The sequence below is a fragment of the Colossoma macropomum genome, unplaced genomic scaffold (assembly GCF_904425465.1).
Source record: "Colossoma macropomum unplaced genomic scaffold, Colossoma_macropomum, whole genome shotgun sequence".
Lineage (NCBI taxonomy): Eukaryota > Metazoa > Chordata > Actinopteri > Characiformes > Serrasalmidae > Colossoma > Colossoma macropomum.
This window is the reverse complement of record NW_023494791.1, coordinates 38,668,382-38,689,208: the sequence shown is the minus strand read 5'-3', so window position 1 is coordinate 38,689,208 and position 20,827 is coordinate 38,668,382. Positions and strand designations below refer to the sequence as shown.

Below are 20,827 nucleotides of genomic sequence, written 5' to 3'. Positions count from 1 at the left end.
TACCTCTGGACGCCTTCACTTTGGTTTTATAGGTTCTGCGTGAGCTTGCAATGCCTTGACAATGGACAATAACAACTTTTGTGACAAAACGTATTTAGGGTTCAAAATGGAATATGAGTTAAGAATAACTCACCACAGTAAGCTTGATGTTTTGGATGGTGTCTGTTTTTATTTTTTTCATTTTTTATTGTCATTTTATAAAAGCCATTCTAATATGCAATACAGAGATTTTAATTCTGGTGTGGGTCTAACTCTACAGTGCATCAGCCTTTAATATAAAGAGGGGGTTTGAATTCTTTTTTGGGACTGTTTTGAGGGGTCTGAGCTCATTTAATGTGTTCACGTATGCAAAGAAAGCCATGACTTGGTGGTCCACTTCAAAAGTCCACGTGTGAAAAAGCCCCAAAGGAACAGCAATACTTAAAATGTTTTTATTGATTATATTTTAATGTGACATGACAAGCACGTCTCTTTAAACTGCTTCTTGAGACATGGAACAGCTTAAGCAGTGCTGGAACCATCACACTGTAAACATTGAAAGTGGACATAAAGGGGAAAATTTCACACTTAAATAATATCTCATCTATTTTTACCACACGGAATATGCTAGTTGATATAAGAGGAAGATAACCAACCAGCACTGTAATCAATCCACCAAAGATTGTCTTAAAGGCATTCCTCTTTTGTTGGTTCATTGTGATCTCTCCGTCTCCTGGACCTGGCTTTCTCAAAGCACACAACACAGACACACAGCAAAATGACATCACAATCACTCCAGTAAAGAAGACAAAGACAAAGAGCAGATCTGGGAATGAAATTATTGAGAAGGCCAGACACATTCCGTATCCTGATGCCATTAACCAAGCAGCCATGGCAGGTGCGATCCTGTACTGCATGCCTTTATATCTCAGGAATATCACTGGATGGAGCACTGCCAGATACCGCTCAATGCACATACATATCTGGAGCAGAGGTCTGTAGAACCAGGGCAGGCCGTAGAAAAAGAAAGTTGCAGATGTAACTTTTGAATTGTGGAAGAGAAGACCATTCAGTACTAAAGCAGGTAATGGGATGCAGTAGAGCAGTTCTACTCCAATGAGAATCAAACAAAATATTTGGTTGGGTTTGATTTTCCAACCCCCACGAAGAGAGAGCCAGAGGAGCCAAGAATGGGCTGGTGTTCCCAGGAAGAAGCAGAGTGACATGGCAATGCGAGCAAGAATATTGCCAACATGAATTTCACTGTAACAGTCAAAAAAAGGAGGTGAAGACGAATTTACAGATGCAACTACCATTCTGTTCGAATGCTATAATAAAGAAAGAAAAAAAAAAACACAAATTATTGTTTTTCTTTTCCTCTGGGTTTGGTGGTGTCTATGTTGTTCATTATGTTATCTGGGGTTTTTTCAGTAATCTTTGGAAATACTTAATGAAATGAAAAGCACTTTCTAACAAAAATGTGTATCTATCTGTTGAAACTCTTAATTTCAATCTCTTAACTCTTAGTTAATTCTTAACAGTGTTAAGGTTAGGTTTAAGTCAAGGTGATTAATAAACTCTTAATAGATTATCAGTAACACATCAACATATCAGTGAAGTAGCAGTAGTGAAGCATCTGAATACACTGAAGTAAATATCTTGAGATTTACTGTTGATTACATTACGTACATTAAGTAGATGTATTGTTAATATGTTACTTCTATTATGCAAAACCTAACCTTACCCAACCTTAGGCAAAACCTAATCCTAACCCTGGTCCTAATCCTAACCCTAACCTTAACCTCAACCCAAAACCTAATCCTAACCCTCATATGTTTTTGACATGCTACTGAGAGTCTGTTTGGTGTTTGTTTCATCTGAAAAGGACCACTCAAAATAAAGTGTCACCCTAGAATGTAAGCCAACTGCAAGATAGGCCTATAATGGTCTATCTAAATAAAGTGTTACACATTTTAAAATGTTATCAATGTTCTAAAATAGTTAAAAAAGTTCAATCAGTACAACAAAATTTCTCAGTTAAAACAATTGCAAATTAACCCCTTAGAGTACAGGCTTTTTATTCTGCTATTTATCCTAAGACCTATTACTCAGTAACAACTATGAATTAATTACTTAATTACTATGAACTATTTGTTAATATGTAATAACAGGCAACATGACAACTACATAAGGCTTTCATGACTAACATAAATCTCCATAAACATTTATAAAGGCTTATTCCAGCAAGCATCAGTTGTCATAAAGGCTGCTTTTGTCTGCTTTTTGCTGGAAAAGTGTCTAACCCATTTACTTCAGAAAGACTGCACAACAAAGCAGCCTTTATGACAACTGATGCATATTGAAATAAGCCTCTAGAGTAAAAATACCCATAGACTTAAAGCTTTAAATCATCCAAGACTGACTTTCTGACTTTGCAAATGAATTTTAACTTCAGTCTTGTAATCAAACTGTTTTGGATCTAATAATACAATTGCAAAACTCTTATTTGCCAACAAATCTTTCTCTTAAATTTTGCAAAAACTATAAACTGCACTATACTAAACTATAAACTATATCATAAACTATACTCAATAAGGCAATAGAGATCAGTAACACTAAGATGAATTATGCCAATATCAGAAATAACAAACTGAGTAATATAAATTTCCACACTTTTTCAACATTTCTTGTCTTATTGCTTTAACAAATCTATCCAACAAATCATTACATTAATAAGCCCTTTGCAGAATGGGTGTGTTGAAAAACACTAAAACATGCAGGAGAGGCTATTCCAGGAGCTTTAAATGTCAATAGCAGTATTTTAAAATCAGTGCAGAATTGAACTGGCCAATGCAGTGTTGAAACAGCGCTAACTAGATCACACTCTTTGGTTCTAGTAAGGACTCTTACTTACTGGAGCTTGTTAAGATCAGCTGATCTTCCTCCAGGTGGCAGTGAGTGGCCTTCTTGTCTCCTTGTTCCTTCTGGAGATGTGCTGCTTCTAGAGGTGCTAGAACATTTTGCAAAGCATACAAATTACACAATGGTAGGATAAGGGCACTTTCAAAATGTCTCTCCTGGTCGGAATGAGTGTGAGCTGACTCTTTAAACTTGTAAAACCACTCCCTAACCAAAATCCCAGCTGGTTGGGTTCATGTTCGGACAGCCTGGGTGAGCTTGGAAAATACATCTGTCATAATTAACACATGTTCGTGTCCACAGTGCTGTAATTCACAGAATATTTTATTAATGTATACCACATAAATAAAGATAACAAATGAACAAAAACACCACACTATACCAATAAGAGTCCTTTTTGTGTCCAATTGCTGACAAGTTCAGCCAGTAATGATAAAGTGGGGCAGTGAGCTTGGAAAAGCCTAGAGCAAAATGACCATAAAAGCTTGTAAAGCATAGAAAGGATCTGAGCTCTCAGGATCTCAGCTCTGGGCCAGTGGACCAAAGAGTTTTACCTCTGTCTTAAAGCAGCAACATTTTTGTTATTTAGTCTTTATACTTTGTTATGGAAATCTTAAGAAACTGTAGCTGTATTTATCATGAAAAGTGGCTCTGCACTTGCTCTGCATTGGAGAATTGCTGGATGCCTGGTAAGACTGCTTGTTATACAGTCATTATTACAGGTTATTCAAATTTAATACAGTGCCTTTATTCAACAGAGAACACACCTTAATGCACAATCATTGTTTATTTACTGAATTTAACATATTGGAAAAAATGTGGAATGTTATTGTTCTGGCCCTGCCAGTGTAATAGCGACCCCTAGTGTACAGCATAGGAAGTGCAGCACAGGAACTTTGGTTTAATACAGGAAACAGGAAGTAAATTCAGTGCTGCCTGCTTATAGTCCTTGGAAATGGCTGTGGTTTTGAGAGCCAGAGGAGCCAAGAATGGGCTGGTGTTCCCAGGAAGAAGCAGAGTGACATGGCAATGCGGGCAAGAATATTGCCAACATACATTTCATCATAGCAGTCAAAAAAATTCTGAGGAGGTGAAGATGAATTTTTGCCATTTACAGATGCAACTACCATTCTGTTCGAATGCTGTAATAAAGAAAGAAAGAAAAAAAAAACACATCATTTTGGTTTTGCTGGTGTTTATGTTATCTTGTTTTTTTTAATAATCTTTGGAATAAACAAAAGTGCACTGAAAAGCACTTTTTCAACAAAAATGTGTCTCTTTTGTCGTAAAAAAAATTTGGATAGCCATCTTGGATCTGTTAAGTCAGTTGATTCTTAATTGTATTAAGGTTAGGTTTGGGTCAAGATTTAGAATTTGGATAAATTAGGGTAAAAGTAACAGATAATTAGTAGAATGCAAGTCAGCTGGAAGAAAAGCCTATAGCGGCCCATCCAAAAAAGTGTTACCTAAATTTGAAATTAAAAATATGAAAAACAGCGAGTTCCAATGATGAATTACTTTTTAAATTTTTGTACTTATTAGTGTGTTAGTGCCCTCCCTTCTTTTAAAAGAACATCCAACAGAAGCAGTCATTGTTTTTTGCCTCATAAAGGGTAATGTTTTACAGCTTATTTTACAATCTAATGCTCAAATTATTGCTAATGAAGCAACAACTGGTATTATGGGGGAGGCAATATCAAAGTTCTGAAAATGTTAAAAATTTCACTTAGTACAACAAATTTCTCAGTAAAAATAATTGCTAAATACATTTAAAATCAATTACTTGACTCTTAAATTAACCCCTTAAAGTACAGGCTTATTCAGCGGTTTATCCTATAACTTATTGCTCAGTAACAACTATGAATTATTTACTTGATTACTATGAATTTTTTGGTAATATGTACTAACAGGCAACATCACAATTACATTAGCCTTTTATGACTGATAAAAACCTACAGAAATATAATAAGGCTTATTCCAACAAGACTCAGTTGTCATAAAGGCTGCTTTTTCTAGAAAAAGTCATGACCCATTTCTGACACATACACAAAAAAGCAGTCTTTGTGACAAATGACGCATATTGAAATGAGCCTTTTAAGTAAAAATAACCATATACTTAAATCTTTAATTCATCAGTGATCCAAGACTGACTTTCTGACTTTGAAAATGAATTTTTAACTTTGACTTTGAATTTTTGACTCTTTTTTGCCAGCGTATCATTCTCTTAAATTTTGCAAAATAATAAACTATACACAGTAAGGCAATATGGAACAGTAACACTAAAATGAATTATGCCAAAATCTGACCTTCTGACCTTCCTCCAGTTGGGAGTGAGTGGCCTTCTTGTCTCCTTCTTCTTTCTGGAGATGTGCTGCTTCTTAGAACAGTTTGCAAAGCATACAAATTACACAATGGTAGGATAAGGGCACTTGCAAAATTTCTCTCCTGGTCGGAATGAGTGTGAGCTGACACTTTAAACTTGTAAAACCACTCCCTAACCAAAATCCCAGCTGGCTGGGTTGATGTTTGGACAGCCTGGGTGAGCTTGGAAAATACATCTGTCATAATTAACACTTGTTCGTGTCCATAGTGCTAATACTTCACTTTTAATTTCAATTTTATTAATGTATACCACATAAATAAAGATGACAAAATGAAAAAGAACATCACACTATACCAGTAAGAGTCCTTTTTGTCCTTTTACTGGCAAGCCACTAATGATAAAGTGGGGCAGTAAGCTTGAAAAAGCCTAGGACAAAATGCCTATAATAGCTCGCAAAGCATAGAAAGGATCTGAGCTCTCAGGATCTCAGATCTGGACCAGTGGCGCTCCCAGCTTTCGAAACAACATGGCCTAAAGAGTTTTACTCCTGTCCTAAAGCAGCAACATTTTTGTTATTTAGTCTTTTTTTTAATCTTAGGAAATTGTAGCTCTATTTATCATATTAGTGATGTTCACTAAGGCAAGGTGTTCTAATAAATGTGTAACAAATTTTGGAAAATTTTAACATAAAAATTTGCTTCATTAGACACTAAAAAAATAGTAGATGTATCACTAATTTTTTAAAATTCAAACCGTGTGTAGAATATTAGCTGTGTTCCAAAGCCTAGGCTGCAGCTAAGGTAGGGCCGGTTCTATAAAGACCTTAGTAGCCTATTGGCCCCACAAATTGGACAGCCCTAACGAGGCTATGTGGTGACGTCACCAGAAAGGTCCTGCCTCTTGCAATTGTGGCACGAAACTTGTGAGGGAACAGGTGAGAGAAAATGGAGCACTTATAAATAAAATATGATAAGTTATTTCATTTATTATAAGGTAATGAAGACGATTTTAAGGATGCAAACAACATACATATTAAAACAAGCTCTGTTCCAACAGCTTCGTTTTCAATCATTTTCATGGTGCTGTTTTTTTTCCTTCATGTCGTTAATGTGCAGAGAACAGTGGGTAACCGAACACCTGGAAGGATACATCTGTTCCATCCTCGAAATCACTCAGAACAAAGGTTGCTTTTCTAGGCTATATATCAAGGGCCCTTGAATTTGGAATGGCCTTCTATGACATAGCGGCTGAGAAATGCAGCCTTCCTGCTGCAGCCTAAGCTTTGGAACGCAGCTATTGTAATACACTGCAGCATTTTTGTTTGCCAAAAACATTAGCACCAATTTTGACAATCAAATCCTTCTGTAATAAACAAATTTTCAGACCTAATCATCCAATTTCAGATCTACTCATCCAATATAATTATGAAGTGCTGCTAAGTTGTTTCCATGTGTATAGTGTTTCTCCAGATCTTTTGTTTGAGTCTTCAGGCTTCTGAATAGCTGGTTCATGATTCCTCTAATTGTATCCATCCATCTTGTTGCAGGTTGTCCTCTTCCTTTGTTACCTTCAACTCTTCCATGGTGTTTTCTGGTTAAGAGAAGTTTTTGGGATGTGCTTATAGAAAAGATTCAGGTGACTATTGACTGCAAGTGTTTAAAAACATTAGCTTTGTAGCTAAACTAAAGTAGCACTAAACTTGGACACCAAGCATGTCTTGGCAGATTGACTGCATCTGGGGTAAGTTATATAAACTGATGATTTTTGACAGAATGAGTCCTTTAACCTCCACAGTATTAGGTAATGGATAATTTAGTAAACATGTTACAGAAGTAGACATTATTAGTAGGGGAACTAAATGACATGCTGAATGGCCATCTTTCAAAGTAGAAAAGCACAGCTGCTGTTTGCTTAACTCAGTAACTCTCCCCCTCGTTCCTCAATGTGCAAAGCAAATTCCTGTATTGGATGGCCTGGAGCATGATGCAGTGCCACCACTGTGGTTTGGATCACTCAGTCAGGACTTCCTGGTAATCTGACCCATGTCCGTCTGTCCTTAGTAGAGAGTGTGGCCAAGTGCACATGGGGTCAGTATAAGGCTGAATGACTCCACCAGATTGTTGCTTCCAAACCCCCCCTCCAAACTAAAGATTCCTGTACGAAGTGAGAGAAATGGAGAGGACGGGCAGGGGAAGGGAGAGAGAGAACAAACTGGCAAACACAGTTCCTGTGAGAAACAAATGACTGTGATGTTCCAGGACAGTACATTTAGGTAAATATGTAAATAGATAGTATATATGTTTTCTGTTGGTTTTATTATAAGCATTTTTTGGGGGTGGGGGGGCTGTACAAGGCTGTCCTTGGAACTAAACAAGGGAAAACATGCAAGCACCCCAGTGCCCCAGCCTGAGTGGGCAGAATAAGAGAGGGATGAATTAGATGAGAGATGAGTGATAAGTCACACTAGAAGTATCTACAGTCTGGATATAGTTACACTTACAGGCAAATGTAGTGAGTGTGCTTTTCTTGCCATAACTACTGATGACCAAGACAATGACCTGAAGTAAGGTTTGTTCGATTCTTGAACCTAAATCTTGATTTTCAGATTCCCATGCTGACCAGGAATGAAGGCTAATAAGAAGACCAAGCCCCAGAGAATGGGCCACTGGAAAGGAATGTCCTGCAGCACTTTACCCAAAGCAGGAAGCAAGTGAGTAAGGATGAAGAGAAAAAGTCAGCACCTTACCAGAGTCATTTTCAGGCATAGTGCATGCTGTAAAAACAGAGAAATTATAATGGAAAAAAACTGCTTGTATATTCCTACAACTACATACTGTTGTAAATCTAAAACACACGATATGAAGTAAGCAGTTTTCAGAGTCTTTAATTGGAATGGACCCTGAATTTTTACATTAATATGCACATATTTAAGAGCTATAAGTTTGTCAGCACTGTTTGTCAGTTTATCCTCAGCATTGCGGCATGTGTTATGAACTAAGTGGTGCTTAGCAATTCATCTTAAACCGAAAAGTTTTTTTATTTGGTGCAGACAGCTGTTAGCAAGCACAGCTCTCATGGATCACACTCGTCATCACTGTTTTATGCGCGTCATGTCCCCATTGTTTGTTCGCAGAATGAAAAATAGGTGCAGTTCACTGGCTCAAATTAATAAATACATGATTTTCGAGATTAATAGAGAGGTGATCAATTCTGTGTTCTTATGCCAGAGATTTTGTGTTGAGGTTAAGGTCATTTTGAGCTGATTTAGTGTCCTAATCATATCTATAACTATTGAAAGTAATAAAATCGACCTCATCTTCTGTCAGTAGAGTTTTAATGTATATCAACATCATCACATGTACATTATTGGAATGGTAGTATTTCATAGTTACTATGTTTTGTTTTGTTTGTTTACTATCTTTAACCCCTTAAAATCCCAGGTTTATTACATACTAGGGCTTATTATTTAGTAACTACAGGTACTTCAATGCAAAATGGCTAAGCTCCTCTTAAGTTATATAAGTGTGTAGTAAAACTTTGATGAATAACTGATGAATAAAATGCCTGTATGTTGTGTTATTCAGTAACACTGTATGTAAAAGCTACCTACATAGAAACTTAATAGCATATATATAAACATTAAATAATGTATTCATAAAGCGTTGGCTGAGTGTTTATAAACCTCTCATCTTAACACCACTATCTGAGGATTCACTACAAACAGATGCAGTGAAGGTGCTCTTTGATTTAAGCTTATGAACATATGTGCAGATAAATATTGTAGCTGTGGCAGTGGGGATTATTTACGAGACAACCTTTAAGCTGTCAAATGTAGTCCCTAGTGCAGGATAGCAAATCAAATGCAAGTTTATGATTTGGTTGCATGGTCCAGCACTGGTTGGTGAGGCAGTATGGTCATCTGATGCACTTATTTTTTAAAATCCCCCAGTGACCCTGAATGGGAGGCTATGTGCTGGCTTTGAATTTTGTTCTTTACTTACCCTAGTCGTTAACGTTTTCAGTCATTTATTGATGGTAGAGAGATAGAGAAACTGGTCATACTTTATTTTGATGGTCCCCTATAGATGATCTATACATCCTTAAATGATTAAGAAACTCTCTGGTGATGCTCAGTTGATTATCAACAACATTATGGTTAGGGTTAGGTTTTGGAGTAGGTGTAAGTTTTGTGTTGAAGGTAAGGTAAAGACTAGGTCTGCGCTTTGGGTTACATTTAATAGAACTTTTTACACTCAACTTCAAGTTCAGTTGCATGTAATAAATGTTCAGCTGTATGTTAGTTAAAGACAGACTAAATGTTTAGTTGTATGTTAGTTAAAGGCAGACTGAGTATCTACAAAGCAACTACATGGACCATAAAAATAAAGTCTCAGTGAGAAGACAAGGGCAGTGAAAACTAGACTTAAAAACAGTATCTAAAACTTATTCCAGTATATCATTGCAGTCAGAACAAAACTTTTATCTCCAAAAAGGTACCTTTACAGGAGAAGGAAAACACTTTAAAAGGAAGTTAATGGCAAAATAATGAATTCCAGGTCATTTTGGAACATGTTCTGTAAAACTATCCAGAAACAAATGGCTGTTATTTTACCAGCATCACAAGTGTTTATTAGTGCACAGAGCGAGCATTTTTGAGAAAACCTTGACTCTTTCTTGACCAATATCAGTGGCATTGCTTTGGTCACTTTTCTGCACACTGATTCTTGGAGATATCTGACAAGTGTTACTGTTTGTTTCAAAGGAAATCAGATCAATATTTGGGCAGGGATCGTCAGATTAGTCAGATTAGTACAAAAGTACATATGTCATTTAAACAATGTCATGGAGCATATTCTTTAGAGATCATGTACCATGGATACAAGATACAAAATAAAATAAATAAATAAGATTACATGGTGGCCAATGTGACAAAACAAGCAAACATCATTTAAATTGATGCTATGATTTAGATAAATGAGTGACATGTTGTGTGCCCATTTCAATGCCAGGTGATGAAACTAAGACATAAATCAGGGTTTTGTAGCTGTGTAAATGGCTCTCTTCAATCATCCCACTGAAGACTGAAGGTGATGAATCAGTCAGTCTTTGACAGCAAATACAAACACAATTACATTCCCTGTATGAGGTGTATAAATGCGCTGCTTTAAAGTTAATATCACAATGTAAGAATGTCTTGAAATATCTAGACCTGGAGGGCAACAGCAATGCAGAGCTTCTCCATTAGTTGAATCAAGTGTGTTGGAGCATACAATGTAATGTAACATTTAGTAAGGTAGATCCTCCCAGGGAGTGAGATGTGGGGTTGGGACACTGTGCAAAATGTAAAAAAAAATAGGATGCAATGACGTGAAAATCATGTAAACCATATTTTTAAAGGAAAATACAACAAAGACAACATATAAAATGTTGAAACTGAAAAATGTGATTGTTTTTTGAAAAGTATGTGCCCATTTTGAAGCCAACAACACGTTCCAAAAATGTTTGGACGGGGGCATGTTTACCACTGTGTTTCATCACCTCTTCTTTAACAACACTCTGCAAGTGTTTGGGAACTGAGGAGACACATTTTCACATTCTTGCTTGATCAAGGATTTCAGCTGCTCATCAATTGGGCGTCTCTTTTCTCGTATTTTTCATTTCATAATGCGCCAAATGATATCAGTGGGTGACAGGTCTGGACTGCAGGCAGGCCAGTCTAACACACAGACTCTTTTTTTAATATGGAGCAATGCTGTTGTAATACATGCAGAATGCAGTTTGGCATCATCTGGCTGAAATAAACAAGGCCTTTCCTGAAAAAGACGTTGTCTGGATGGCAGCATATGTTGCCAACACATGTATATATTGTTCTGCATTAATGGTGCCTTCACAGATATGCACGTCAAATGTTGATTCATCAGACCACAGGACACTTTTCCACTTCCCATCAGTCCATTTTAAATGAGCTCAGGCCCAGAGAAGGTGGCAGCGTTTCTGGATCCTGTTTATGTACAGTTTCTTCTTTGCATTTTAGAGTTTTAACTTGCATTTGTGGAAACAGCAATGAACTGTTTTCACAGACAGAAGTGGTTTTCAGAAGTGTTCCACTACAGAATCATGTCTGTTTTTAATGCAGTGCTGCCTGAGGGCCCAAAGATCATAGCCAGCCAATACTGTTTTTGGCCTTATCCGTTGCATACAGAGATTTCTCCAGATTCTTTCAATTCTTTTAATGATGCTATTTACTGTAGATGATGAAAAGCAAAAGTTCTACCATTTTATGTTGAAAAATGTTATTTTTGAATTGTTGCACTATTTGCTTGTGCAGTCTTTCACAGAGTGGTGAACCCCTCCTCATCTATACTTCTGAAAGACTCAGCATCTCTGGGATGCTCTTTTTATACATATCATATTACTTATCATATATCTTTTTATATTTATCATATTACTGATCTGTTGCCATCAACCACCATGTGTTTTTAGCATTACACAACTTTACCAGCCTTTTGTTGCCCCTGTCCCAACTTTTATGGAACATGTTGTTGGCATCAAATTCAAAATGGGCAAATATTTTTCAATAAACAATAACATTTCTCAGTTTCAACATTTGATATATTGACACATTATTGCATTTTGTTTTTATTTACATTTTGCACAGCGTCCCAACTTTTTTAGATATGGGGTTGTACACAGTGATATATCTCAGAACCATTTGGTGAAGTGTTCTGTAGGGAAACAAACAGTGGTTCATGCATTTAATCTTTTCTGGCAGCTTCATTTTTAAGAGTGTAGGAAATTAACCCTTTAAAATCCCATTACATGTACATTACAAAAGCTTATTATTATACTTACATGGTATGACTTATTATTCAGTAACTACATGGACTGTTCTTAGGTTATAGAAGAGTGTAATAAAATGTTGGGCCTATTAAAGGGTTAAAGTAAAGGTAGCATTTTTAAACTGAGCAAAATTGAGATTAAAGAGACAATAAATAAGACTGAAAGTACTGGTTAACATTCAGATTCTCACTAAAGGAATGAATCAAGTAGAAAACCTGATATAATTGCATATGAACTCTACATGTGAAGTGTTCAATTAGAAGATACCAAAAGTGCTAGCTACTTAAGAAGAGATATCTAAATCAGAGAAATTATGCAAAGGCAAACAAGTAAAAACATTGCTATGATTTATGATTGATCAACAAACTAAATAATTTTCAAGTTTTTTGGATGATCGCTCTTTAGTTGAAGCTTCTGAACCAACTGAAGTGTTGGAATTAGTACACTGCTAATATTGCCCCCCCCCACCCTCCACCACCATGCCAACTACAGTATCATTGACCCTGGAGTACCTGATACCCAGACCCAGATGACAGAGCACAAGATCACATTTGATCACACTGATCTGGGAGTGGCCTGTGACTTTTTAAGAACATCATGTCCCATCGTAGCCTCGTTGCAGAAGTTAACTGTAACGGAGACTTGGCTTAAAATTTCAACTCATGACTTGTGAAATTTAGTATGTAGCCTTTGACCTTTTCTGTGAATTCCCAGATTTGATTTCTGGCAATTACTTCAAATATGCTCTCCAACCTCCACAGTATTTTATTTAATGAAATGCCCTTCTCTGACAGCCAAAACGCTGCATGCCTCTTCATGTAGTGCCTCTGAGGAATGTAGACAACATGGTGGAAGAACATGAATCAAAATAGTTTATTACCTCACCACTAGATGCATGTGCTCGAAATTACGAACCTTGTATATCATGCCTCTAGAAAGACTGTGACACTCTAGCCTACACTGTGAAACACTTTCAGTATTTTTTCCTCATGTGACTGAGAATGCCAGTGCAGGATGTAGTCAAACGGTGAACAGTTCATCCACACCTACCAAGATTTAACAACAACAACAACAACAACAACAACAATAATAATAATAATAATACTAATAATAATAATAATAATAATCATCATCATCATCATCATCATCATAATAACAATCTTTATTTATTTAGTATTTTTCATGCTGGTGGCAGCTCAAAATGCTTTAGAAATTGATGCAGATCTAATTAAAAAGATAAAAACCAAGAGAAATTGTATTAATTAAACGCTAAGTTAAAGAGATATGTGTTTAGATGTTTCTTAAGAGGTGCACTGAGTTTGACTGTCTAATAAAAGGTCAAATTACGTTCTACAGTTTAGAAGCATAATACCTGAAAGTGTCTCCCCGCATTTCTATTTTACAGAAGATATTTTCAGATGGTCAGTATCCGCAGATTTCATGCTGGAACATAAACAGACAGACACACTCTGATGTAAGCTGTGCTTTAAGGTAATTCAGAGCTTTAAAAACTAGTAGCAGAACTTTAAAATCTATCCTAAAAGATACAGGTAGCCTTTCTGTTTTGTTTCTGTTAGGATGTGTGCTGCCACATTTTGTGTGAATTGTAGAGGATGTATTGTTTTCTTAGGGAGTCCAGTAAGAAGAGCGTTACAGTAATCAACTCTGCTTGTAACAAATGCATGAACAAGTTTCTCTGCATTGCTCTGAGAAAGAAAAGGCAGAACTTTAGCGATACTTTAGTGACTGTGTTTACATGCAGGATAAAGCGGCTTTTACTGAGTCTTAGTGCCGAGGATCAGTATTTCAGTTTTTACAAAATGTAGAACATTTTGTGAGAAATTTCAGACACACAGCTGGTAAGCCTGTCTACAGTCTTGATTCTTGATTATCAGAAGAAATGGAAATGTATAATTGTGTGTCATCAGCATAACTATGAAAATTGATGTTGTGTTTCCTAAAGACATCACCTAGAGGTAACATGCACAAAGAGAAAATCAAAGTCCTAAAACTGAACCTTGTGGGGCTCCACAAGAAATATACATTTTTTGGTGATTTCTCATTGAAACCATGAACTGTCTATTAACTAAATATGAATAAAACTATTCTAAAACTGTGCCTGAGAGGCCGACCCAATATTCAAGAAGGTGAATTAGAATCTTGCGATCAATGGTATCAAAAGTTGCACTAAGATCCAATAAGATCCAAGATCAGAATAGAAGGATTTTGTGCATCAGCGCTGAGCCTGAGGCTCATCTATTACCAGGTTCTCCACAAGTGCATGTGTAGCGTACACCAAGAGAATGGTGGAATACCAAATGCTTGACCTCTACAGTGAGTGGGTCTGGTGGCTCTGTTATGCTGTGGAGGGCATTTTTGGGGATGGCTTGAGTCCACTTATTCACTTAGAGGGAAGGCCACTGCAAAAACATGTTAACCCCTTAAAATCCTGGCACATTGCCTACTAAGGCTTATTATTCAGTAACTACAGGGACTTCAGTGCAAACTGGTTGAGCTATTCTTAGGTTATAAAAGTGTGTAATAAAAATTTGGGCCTAAATTGAGAGCACAGGACCCTGACTCTTGCTCCATAGGTCAGGGGTCCTGCTCATGGTCTGCCATTTAACTTGAGTGTGTAATTGAGAATTAGACTCCCCCTCCTCCAGAATTCCCTTTTTATCACTGCCTTCACTAAGACCATAAATGTAGCTCGGATGTGTCATCTGATCATTTAGTAAGAGATTTAGAACACAAGCTGTTCGGGTAAACCTTGCGATTTGGTGCTGGCAAATGGTGCAAATGCAACATATCTGAACTCAATTTTTCATTCTAAAATGTGATATGATGTTTCTACTATTTGAATTTGTCTTCACCTAAAGGTCTTTTTTGCCAGCATATTTTACATACAGTGTCAATACAGAGTTTATTTACATGTGTACACACAGGCAAACATAACGCGAAACACTGTGTGTTGCTGTTCCACAAGTACAAATGCATTTTTAGGAGTTGCACCTTCCCTCAGCAGACATCACCAAATTCAGTGGTTAGTACCACACTGACATAGGTAAAGTCTCCTCTGAAAGTAGTGGAATGGCAAGGCAAACTCTTGTTTTTGCTATACACTGAAGACATTTGAGTTTGAGATCAAAAGGTGATATCAGAACTAGAATCAGAATTACAATCACTTTATTTCACAAAGTATGTTACACATACAAGGAATTTGTCTTGGTGAGTGCACACATGTATGATGTAATATACTAAACAGACCAGACAAGCAAACAGATTGTTAACAAATATTTAGCTAAAGGAAAATAAAATAAAAACACAATAAAAAGAATAAAGAATAATGAATAATAAAGAACCAAGGTGGGGCTAAAGAGAAGTGTAAATATCTGTACATATGCAGATACCTATGCATATGAAGGCGCAATGACTATAAAAATTATTATACACAGAAAAGTGCAGAATGATATGAATATTTGCTGAAATTTAACATCTGCACAGGTGTGCAAATAGCATTATGTTAAGTTTTGTGTGTTGGCAATGTGTTTTGGGTCATTGCCTTAGGTTGGATGCATTTCTCTGTAAGTTGGCAGGCAGAATGTTTCTCTAGATGTCTTAATTCATTTTTTTGCACAAGCCATGACACTACCTCCACCATGTTTGACCAATAAGCTTCTATATTTTGGATCATGAGCAGATCATGAGCATCTTGTGGTATGGCCACTATACTTATGCTTTTAAAGTCTTCTTCAAATGGTGGACTGCGGTACTTTCACTCCTGCCCTGTGGAGGTTGTTGATGTTGTCACTGACTGTTGTTTTTGGGTTTTTCTTCACAGCTCTCACAATGTTTCTGTCTTTAACTGCTGTTGTTTTTCCTGATCAGCCTGTTTGATTTGTAGTTGTTAGTACACCAGAGGTTTCTTTCTTTTTCAGGACATTCCAAATTGTTGTATTGGTTATGACCAGTGCTTGTACATTGGCTATAATCAATTATCTCTCTTTTCTCAGTTTCAAAATGGATTGCTATTCTCTTATAGACAGCTCTCTGATCATCTTGTTTTATCCTTTTTAAGAACAAATGCAACCTTCACAGGTGAAACCCAGGGCACAAACCAAGAATAGACATTCTGAGCTATTAATTTTTTAAACAATCAATCTAACAGGACTCATCTGGGAAACAAAAAACACATGTCAGTCACATGTTACAATATTTTTGCTTATTTTAAAATGGGTAGGTTAAAATACAAAGTGAAATTATGATCTATCATGTCATATTCATCTTTTGATCTCAAACACAAATGTCTTTGGTGCAAAAAAGCAAACGCAAAAGAATGTGCCTTGCTATTCCCATACTTTAGCAAACAGTTATGGGTTTGCAAATAAGCCAAATCTGAAAACATGCTCAGTGCAGTCACCAAATAGGGTTAGCTGACAAAGTGATCCCATTGCATTGTTAACCCAAATCATTTTACTTGTTACTCTAACACAAAGTGCTGGAGATGAACGGGTGGCCTACCATTGCTCCCTTCCTCCCTTTCTGGTTTCGTCCAGGGTCTCCACCTGAAGTGACCCCAACAGGGGCAAAATCTCCCAGAAACTTCCGGTGGCTACTGTTCACAAACAACTTCATGTACACACTATAGGGCCATTAAAATCTTAGCCTTTAGGCAACCCAGAAGTACCCACTGATGGTCCACTTACAGTCCTCAACATGCTCTCTCTCAGGCTGTAGTCCATCATGTTTCGCCAAACAGTCCCACTGCAAGCAGTGTTCATGGATGCATAAGCTGACATCCACCTAGACCAAGTGTATGACTCTAGCTTGCAATGGCTGTGATGATAGCATCATGTTCTGTCCATGTTCCTGTCCATCCTCGTCTTCCATTTTTGGAGGCTCTGTCTTTGCTTCTTCTTGCCTGCCACAGCTTAACTCATCCCACTTCTGATATCAGTGTGGTAACTCCAAGGAAGAGACAAAAACCAGGAACCGTTCTGGAAAAGATGCAGTGCTCTTTGTGCAAACTCACATCACAGCCTTGACAGCCTATTGCCTCCTGCTATTCTAGGTCAGCCAGAGGAATCTGCAATTTAACTAACGATAGCCAACTAACCAATAACATTAACTGGGTATTATCATGTTACATATGCATGATGCCAAGTGCTAAAAGATAACTTTTTGATGTGTTGAAACTGATGTGATGGTGGTGGGTTTTGTGTTACTCCAGGTATAACCCTGTTTCCAAAAATGTTGGGACACTGTGCAAAATGTAAATAAAAACAGAATGCAATGATGTGCAATCATTTAAATCCTTTTCCCAATTGAAAATAGTACAAAAAGCAACATATCAAAAGTTAAAACTGAGAATATTTTATTGGTTTTTGAAAAATATATGCCCAATTTGAATGTGATGCCAGCAACACCTTTCAATACCTAGTATTTAATACACAAATATATTGTAGCATCTTGGTGAAGAAGAAGACCTGGGAAGTATCACGATTTCTGCTACGAGAAGTGCTATTTATTAAAACCAGCAGAAAAAGCACATGATACAGCCAGAGATAGAAGGCAAGGTCACTACTAGCCATAGCTCTTCACTCTACGGTAAATGCACACTCACTCTAAACTAACACATTGCACAGCTCTGCATGGCATGCCTCTAAAGCCCCGTCTGTGAACGGGAGCAAGTGGCAGCCACCACAATATAGTACTTATATATTTACTAGTTCTTCTACCACATGATAACAAAAGACTTATTATTAAATTTAACAACTAATATAAAAACAAATGAATGCACTGGAGCAAAGGTACTTACTCTACTCTATACCTCTCTATTATCTGTGCGTCTGTTTAGTAAAGCTTTTTGTATTACCACTACTTGGCCAACTGCATGCTACAAGGGACAAGCTAGTATTTAGCTTGATATACAAATATTTGTTTGTGCTTGAAAGTGTATGGGTACATACAAGTGGGACATTTATTAGTTCTGAGAATGTTTTTTTTTTTCTGTTTTTAAACAGTTTAATTATTAAATTAATTAAATATTGCTTAATATTTGTTTTAGCCATAAAATACAACAAATCTCAAACTTGTTTCAAAAACTAATATGCCTACTGTTTCATTCTTCTCTCCCCAGCTTTGCACTTCCCTTTGGCATAAATTTCATGTTGGCACCTTCACCACACTTAAACAGTGCTTTGTTCAGTTGTCCTCAGCTGTTTGCACCAACACAGGCTGCCCTTTTGGGGCTAGCTCAGCTTGAAGCTCAACTGGTCCTAAACCAGTTAAATAACATTGCTGTTGGTGACCACAGTGGCTATTGTAATCCCCTTCTCCCCAGTATTTTACACACATATCTGTCACAAAATGCAGCGCCTTTGTCCCTCTGCCAGCCACCAAGAGCTGCTTCATACCCACTGCCAAAGACTTCACATGCTCCCAGTAACCTTGCATCAGACACAATCTATCAACAGATGTCTACAGGCATCTTCCCTTTAGTATCTGCAGATAAGCTGGAGACAGCTAACACCAAGCATCAGAATGGTACTGGGGTGATGGGTGCACCTCAGGAGCAGGAGCAGACACTAGGTTCTTGTTTAGGCAAAGATAAAAAGGTACAGGCTGATTTTCATGAAGCACCACTTGCCACAGTCAGCTGCAACCACCAACAAGAAAGCCAAAAAACACACACTCTGACAAGTTCTGCCATGCTCTCCCCTGCAACCCAGGTAGGCACAGCCAAAGCCTGATCTACTCATCTCCAATTATTCAGGCATAATGCAGTATTCCTGGCCACAAGCCAGATACCCAACTGACATCTAAGACTTTTTCCTCGATTATACAGTATGTTCACCAGCACAAGCCTACAAGAATTGCCTCTGTTGCTGCACCCTCAAGATATACATCAGGAAAAGTCTTTGAATATGGTCAATCAAGAAGGAAGTCTGAGTGGAGGAAGTCACCAAGAGGTTTAGCATGCTCAAAGAAGACTAATCAGTCTTGGGCATACAGAGATAAAAGTCAGAGTGAATGGCATGAACACCATTCTCCATCACAGTCTATATCACCCTCACCCTCCTGGTCTCCCAGCCCTCCACCACTTAGCCATAAGAGGTGCTCACAAAGCCCAGACAACTCTGAAAGATACAGCCCTTCTGATCTTATACATGGAGGCTCCTCTTCTGAATACAGATCTTCAAAAAGAACAAGAGATTTCTCAAGTAAGAAATCACTAGACTTACCTGTGACTTCACAGTTAATCACATACTAATTGTAACCTCTGCAATGAATCTTCAATCAAATCAAATCACGTTTATTGTCACATCACATATACACAGCTGGAAAGTGAGTGAAAATCTTATGTGCGTAGACGTTTCCTATGTGAGCTGTTTGATTTGAACTTTTTCAAACTAGGCCAAGGACAGTTTACTAGAAAAGGACACATTTATTTGACTAGTTGAGAGCACCCCATGACTCCAAACACTTGTTGATGTTTTGCTTAAAGGTACAAATAATTTCTGTCAGGAAAAGTCTGAAGAATGTGCATGTGGACATCATCAAGCAGAATGGTGGTGCTTTTCTTTCCCATCATCATCTTGCTCAAATAAATCTTCAAAAAGCACCAAGAAGGGACACGTTCCATCTCCAGACCTAAAGCAGAAGAGGGAAATTTTAAGGAAAGGAATGGCTGTTTGTCTGTTAGTCACTCACACTGCAGATATCCCTCATTCAAAATACTGAAAAAAGATGATCATCATGCTTCTTCTTCAACTTCCTTACATACACCCCAGCAAACATCAGCACAAAATGTGAGTTTCAAAGATATAACAAGGCATTCCAAAAACAGATTAAAGTTTGTGATGCTGGAAATCTTTCAGAACCATTTATCATCTAGGTACTCTTTTTCGTTGAGTTATCTAACAGAGCCTCTGTCTGTTCTTTCTCTGTCTGTCATTAAGGTACTGCAAAAGACAAAGAACATCATCAAAAAGACAAAGGAACCGTGGGTGTCAGTTATGCCCCAGTCCTCAAAAAGCTGCCTAAATAAAGCTCATCTGGGTCTGTTGGGCATCCCTGCTGAAGCAAAGTACCAGGATGTCTGTCGAAGTTTGGCACCCTTTGGAGTAATAAAGGAGCTTGTGTTTTTTCCACAGCTAGACAAGCAGTCACAAGTGTTGGTGTGGAAATTTTGCTGTTTGTTTGTGTATATGTTTAAATTAAGTATGCGATTTGTTAATCTTCTCTGGCTAGCTCAAAAATTATAGGTCATAACAAAAGGAGACATCTACTTCTTTTGTTATTTTGTCTTTAGGCCTTTCTGCATATGTTGAAAAAGGAGGATGCTGAAGCCCTTTCTAAATGTCAAAATCTAACCATCTGCAACAAAGTCATCACTGTGGTACCCTATCATCAGGTTTGGCCCTCATTATTGTATAGGTACATGCATGTGTCTTTTTCTATAAGCTGAAACTAAAATTCTGCCTCAACGTCATCTCCATTCTCTCAGAAACCAGTTGTGCACACAGATGGCCCCCAAGGAAAGATTGCGTTGCAGCAACCGATGGTCCTGATGGAAAGGTAGACATTTTCTGGCACTCATTCACAACTATCACAAAAGGCTGCAAGCAGTTATTGACAGTTAACACAGTTGTATGGTATTTGTATTGTAAGGTATTTGGCTTCCTAGCAGTAATTTTAGCTATCTGGATAACATATGCATTCTGCCCCCAAGTGTCCTAAAGTGGTTGTAGTTTTTTCTTCCAC

General features: G+C 37.4%; 1 protein-coding gene across 1 annotated transcript in view; it reads left to right on the top strand.

The window, feature by feature from the left end:
* The first annotated feature begins 7,655 nt into the window (after positions 1–7,655).
* Positions 7,656–20,827, top strand: part of LOC118811097 — a 32,685-nt gene continuing 19,513 nt past the window's right edge. Inside the window, 9 exon segments of the mRNA XM_036575306.1 lie at positions 7,656–7,732; positions 7,827–7,931; positions 18,201–18,792; positions 18,909–19,284; positions 19,569–19,748; positions 19,751–19,872; positions 20,023–20,241; positions 20,376–20,477; positions 20,571–20,641. Coding sequence (XP_036431199.1) covers positions 7,846–7,931; positions 18,201–18,792; positions 18,909–19,284; positions 19,569–19,748; positions 19,751–19,872; positions 20,023–20,241; positions 20,376–20,477; positions 20,571–20,641 — 1,748 coding nt within the window. The 5' untranslated portion in view covers positions 7,656–7,732; positions 7,827–7,845.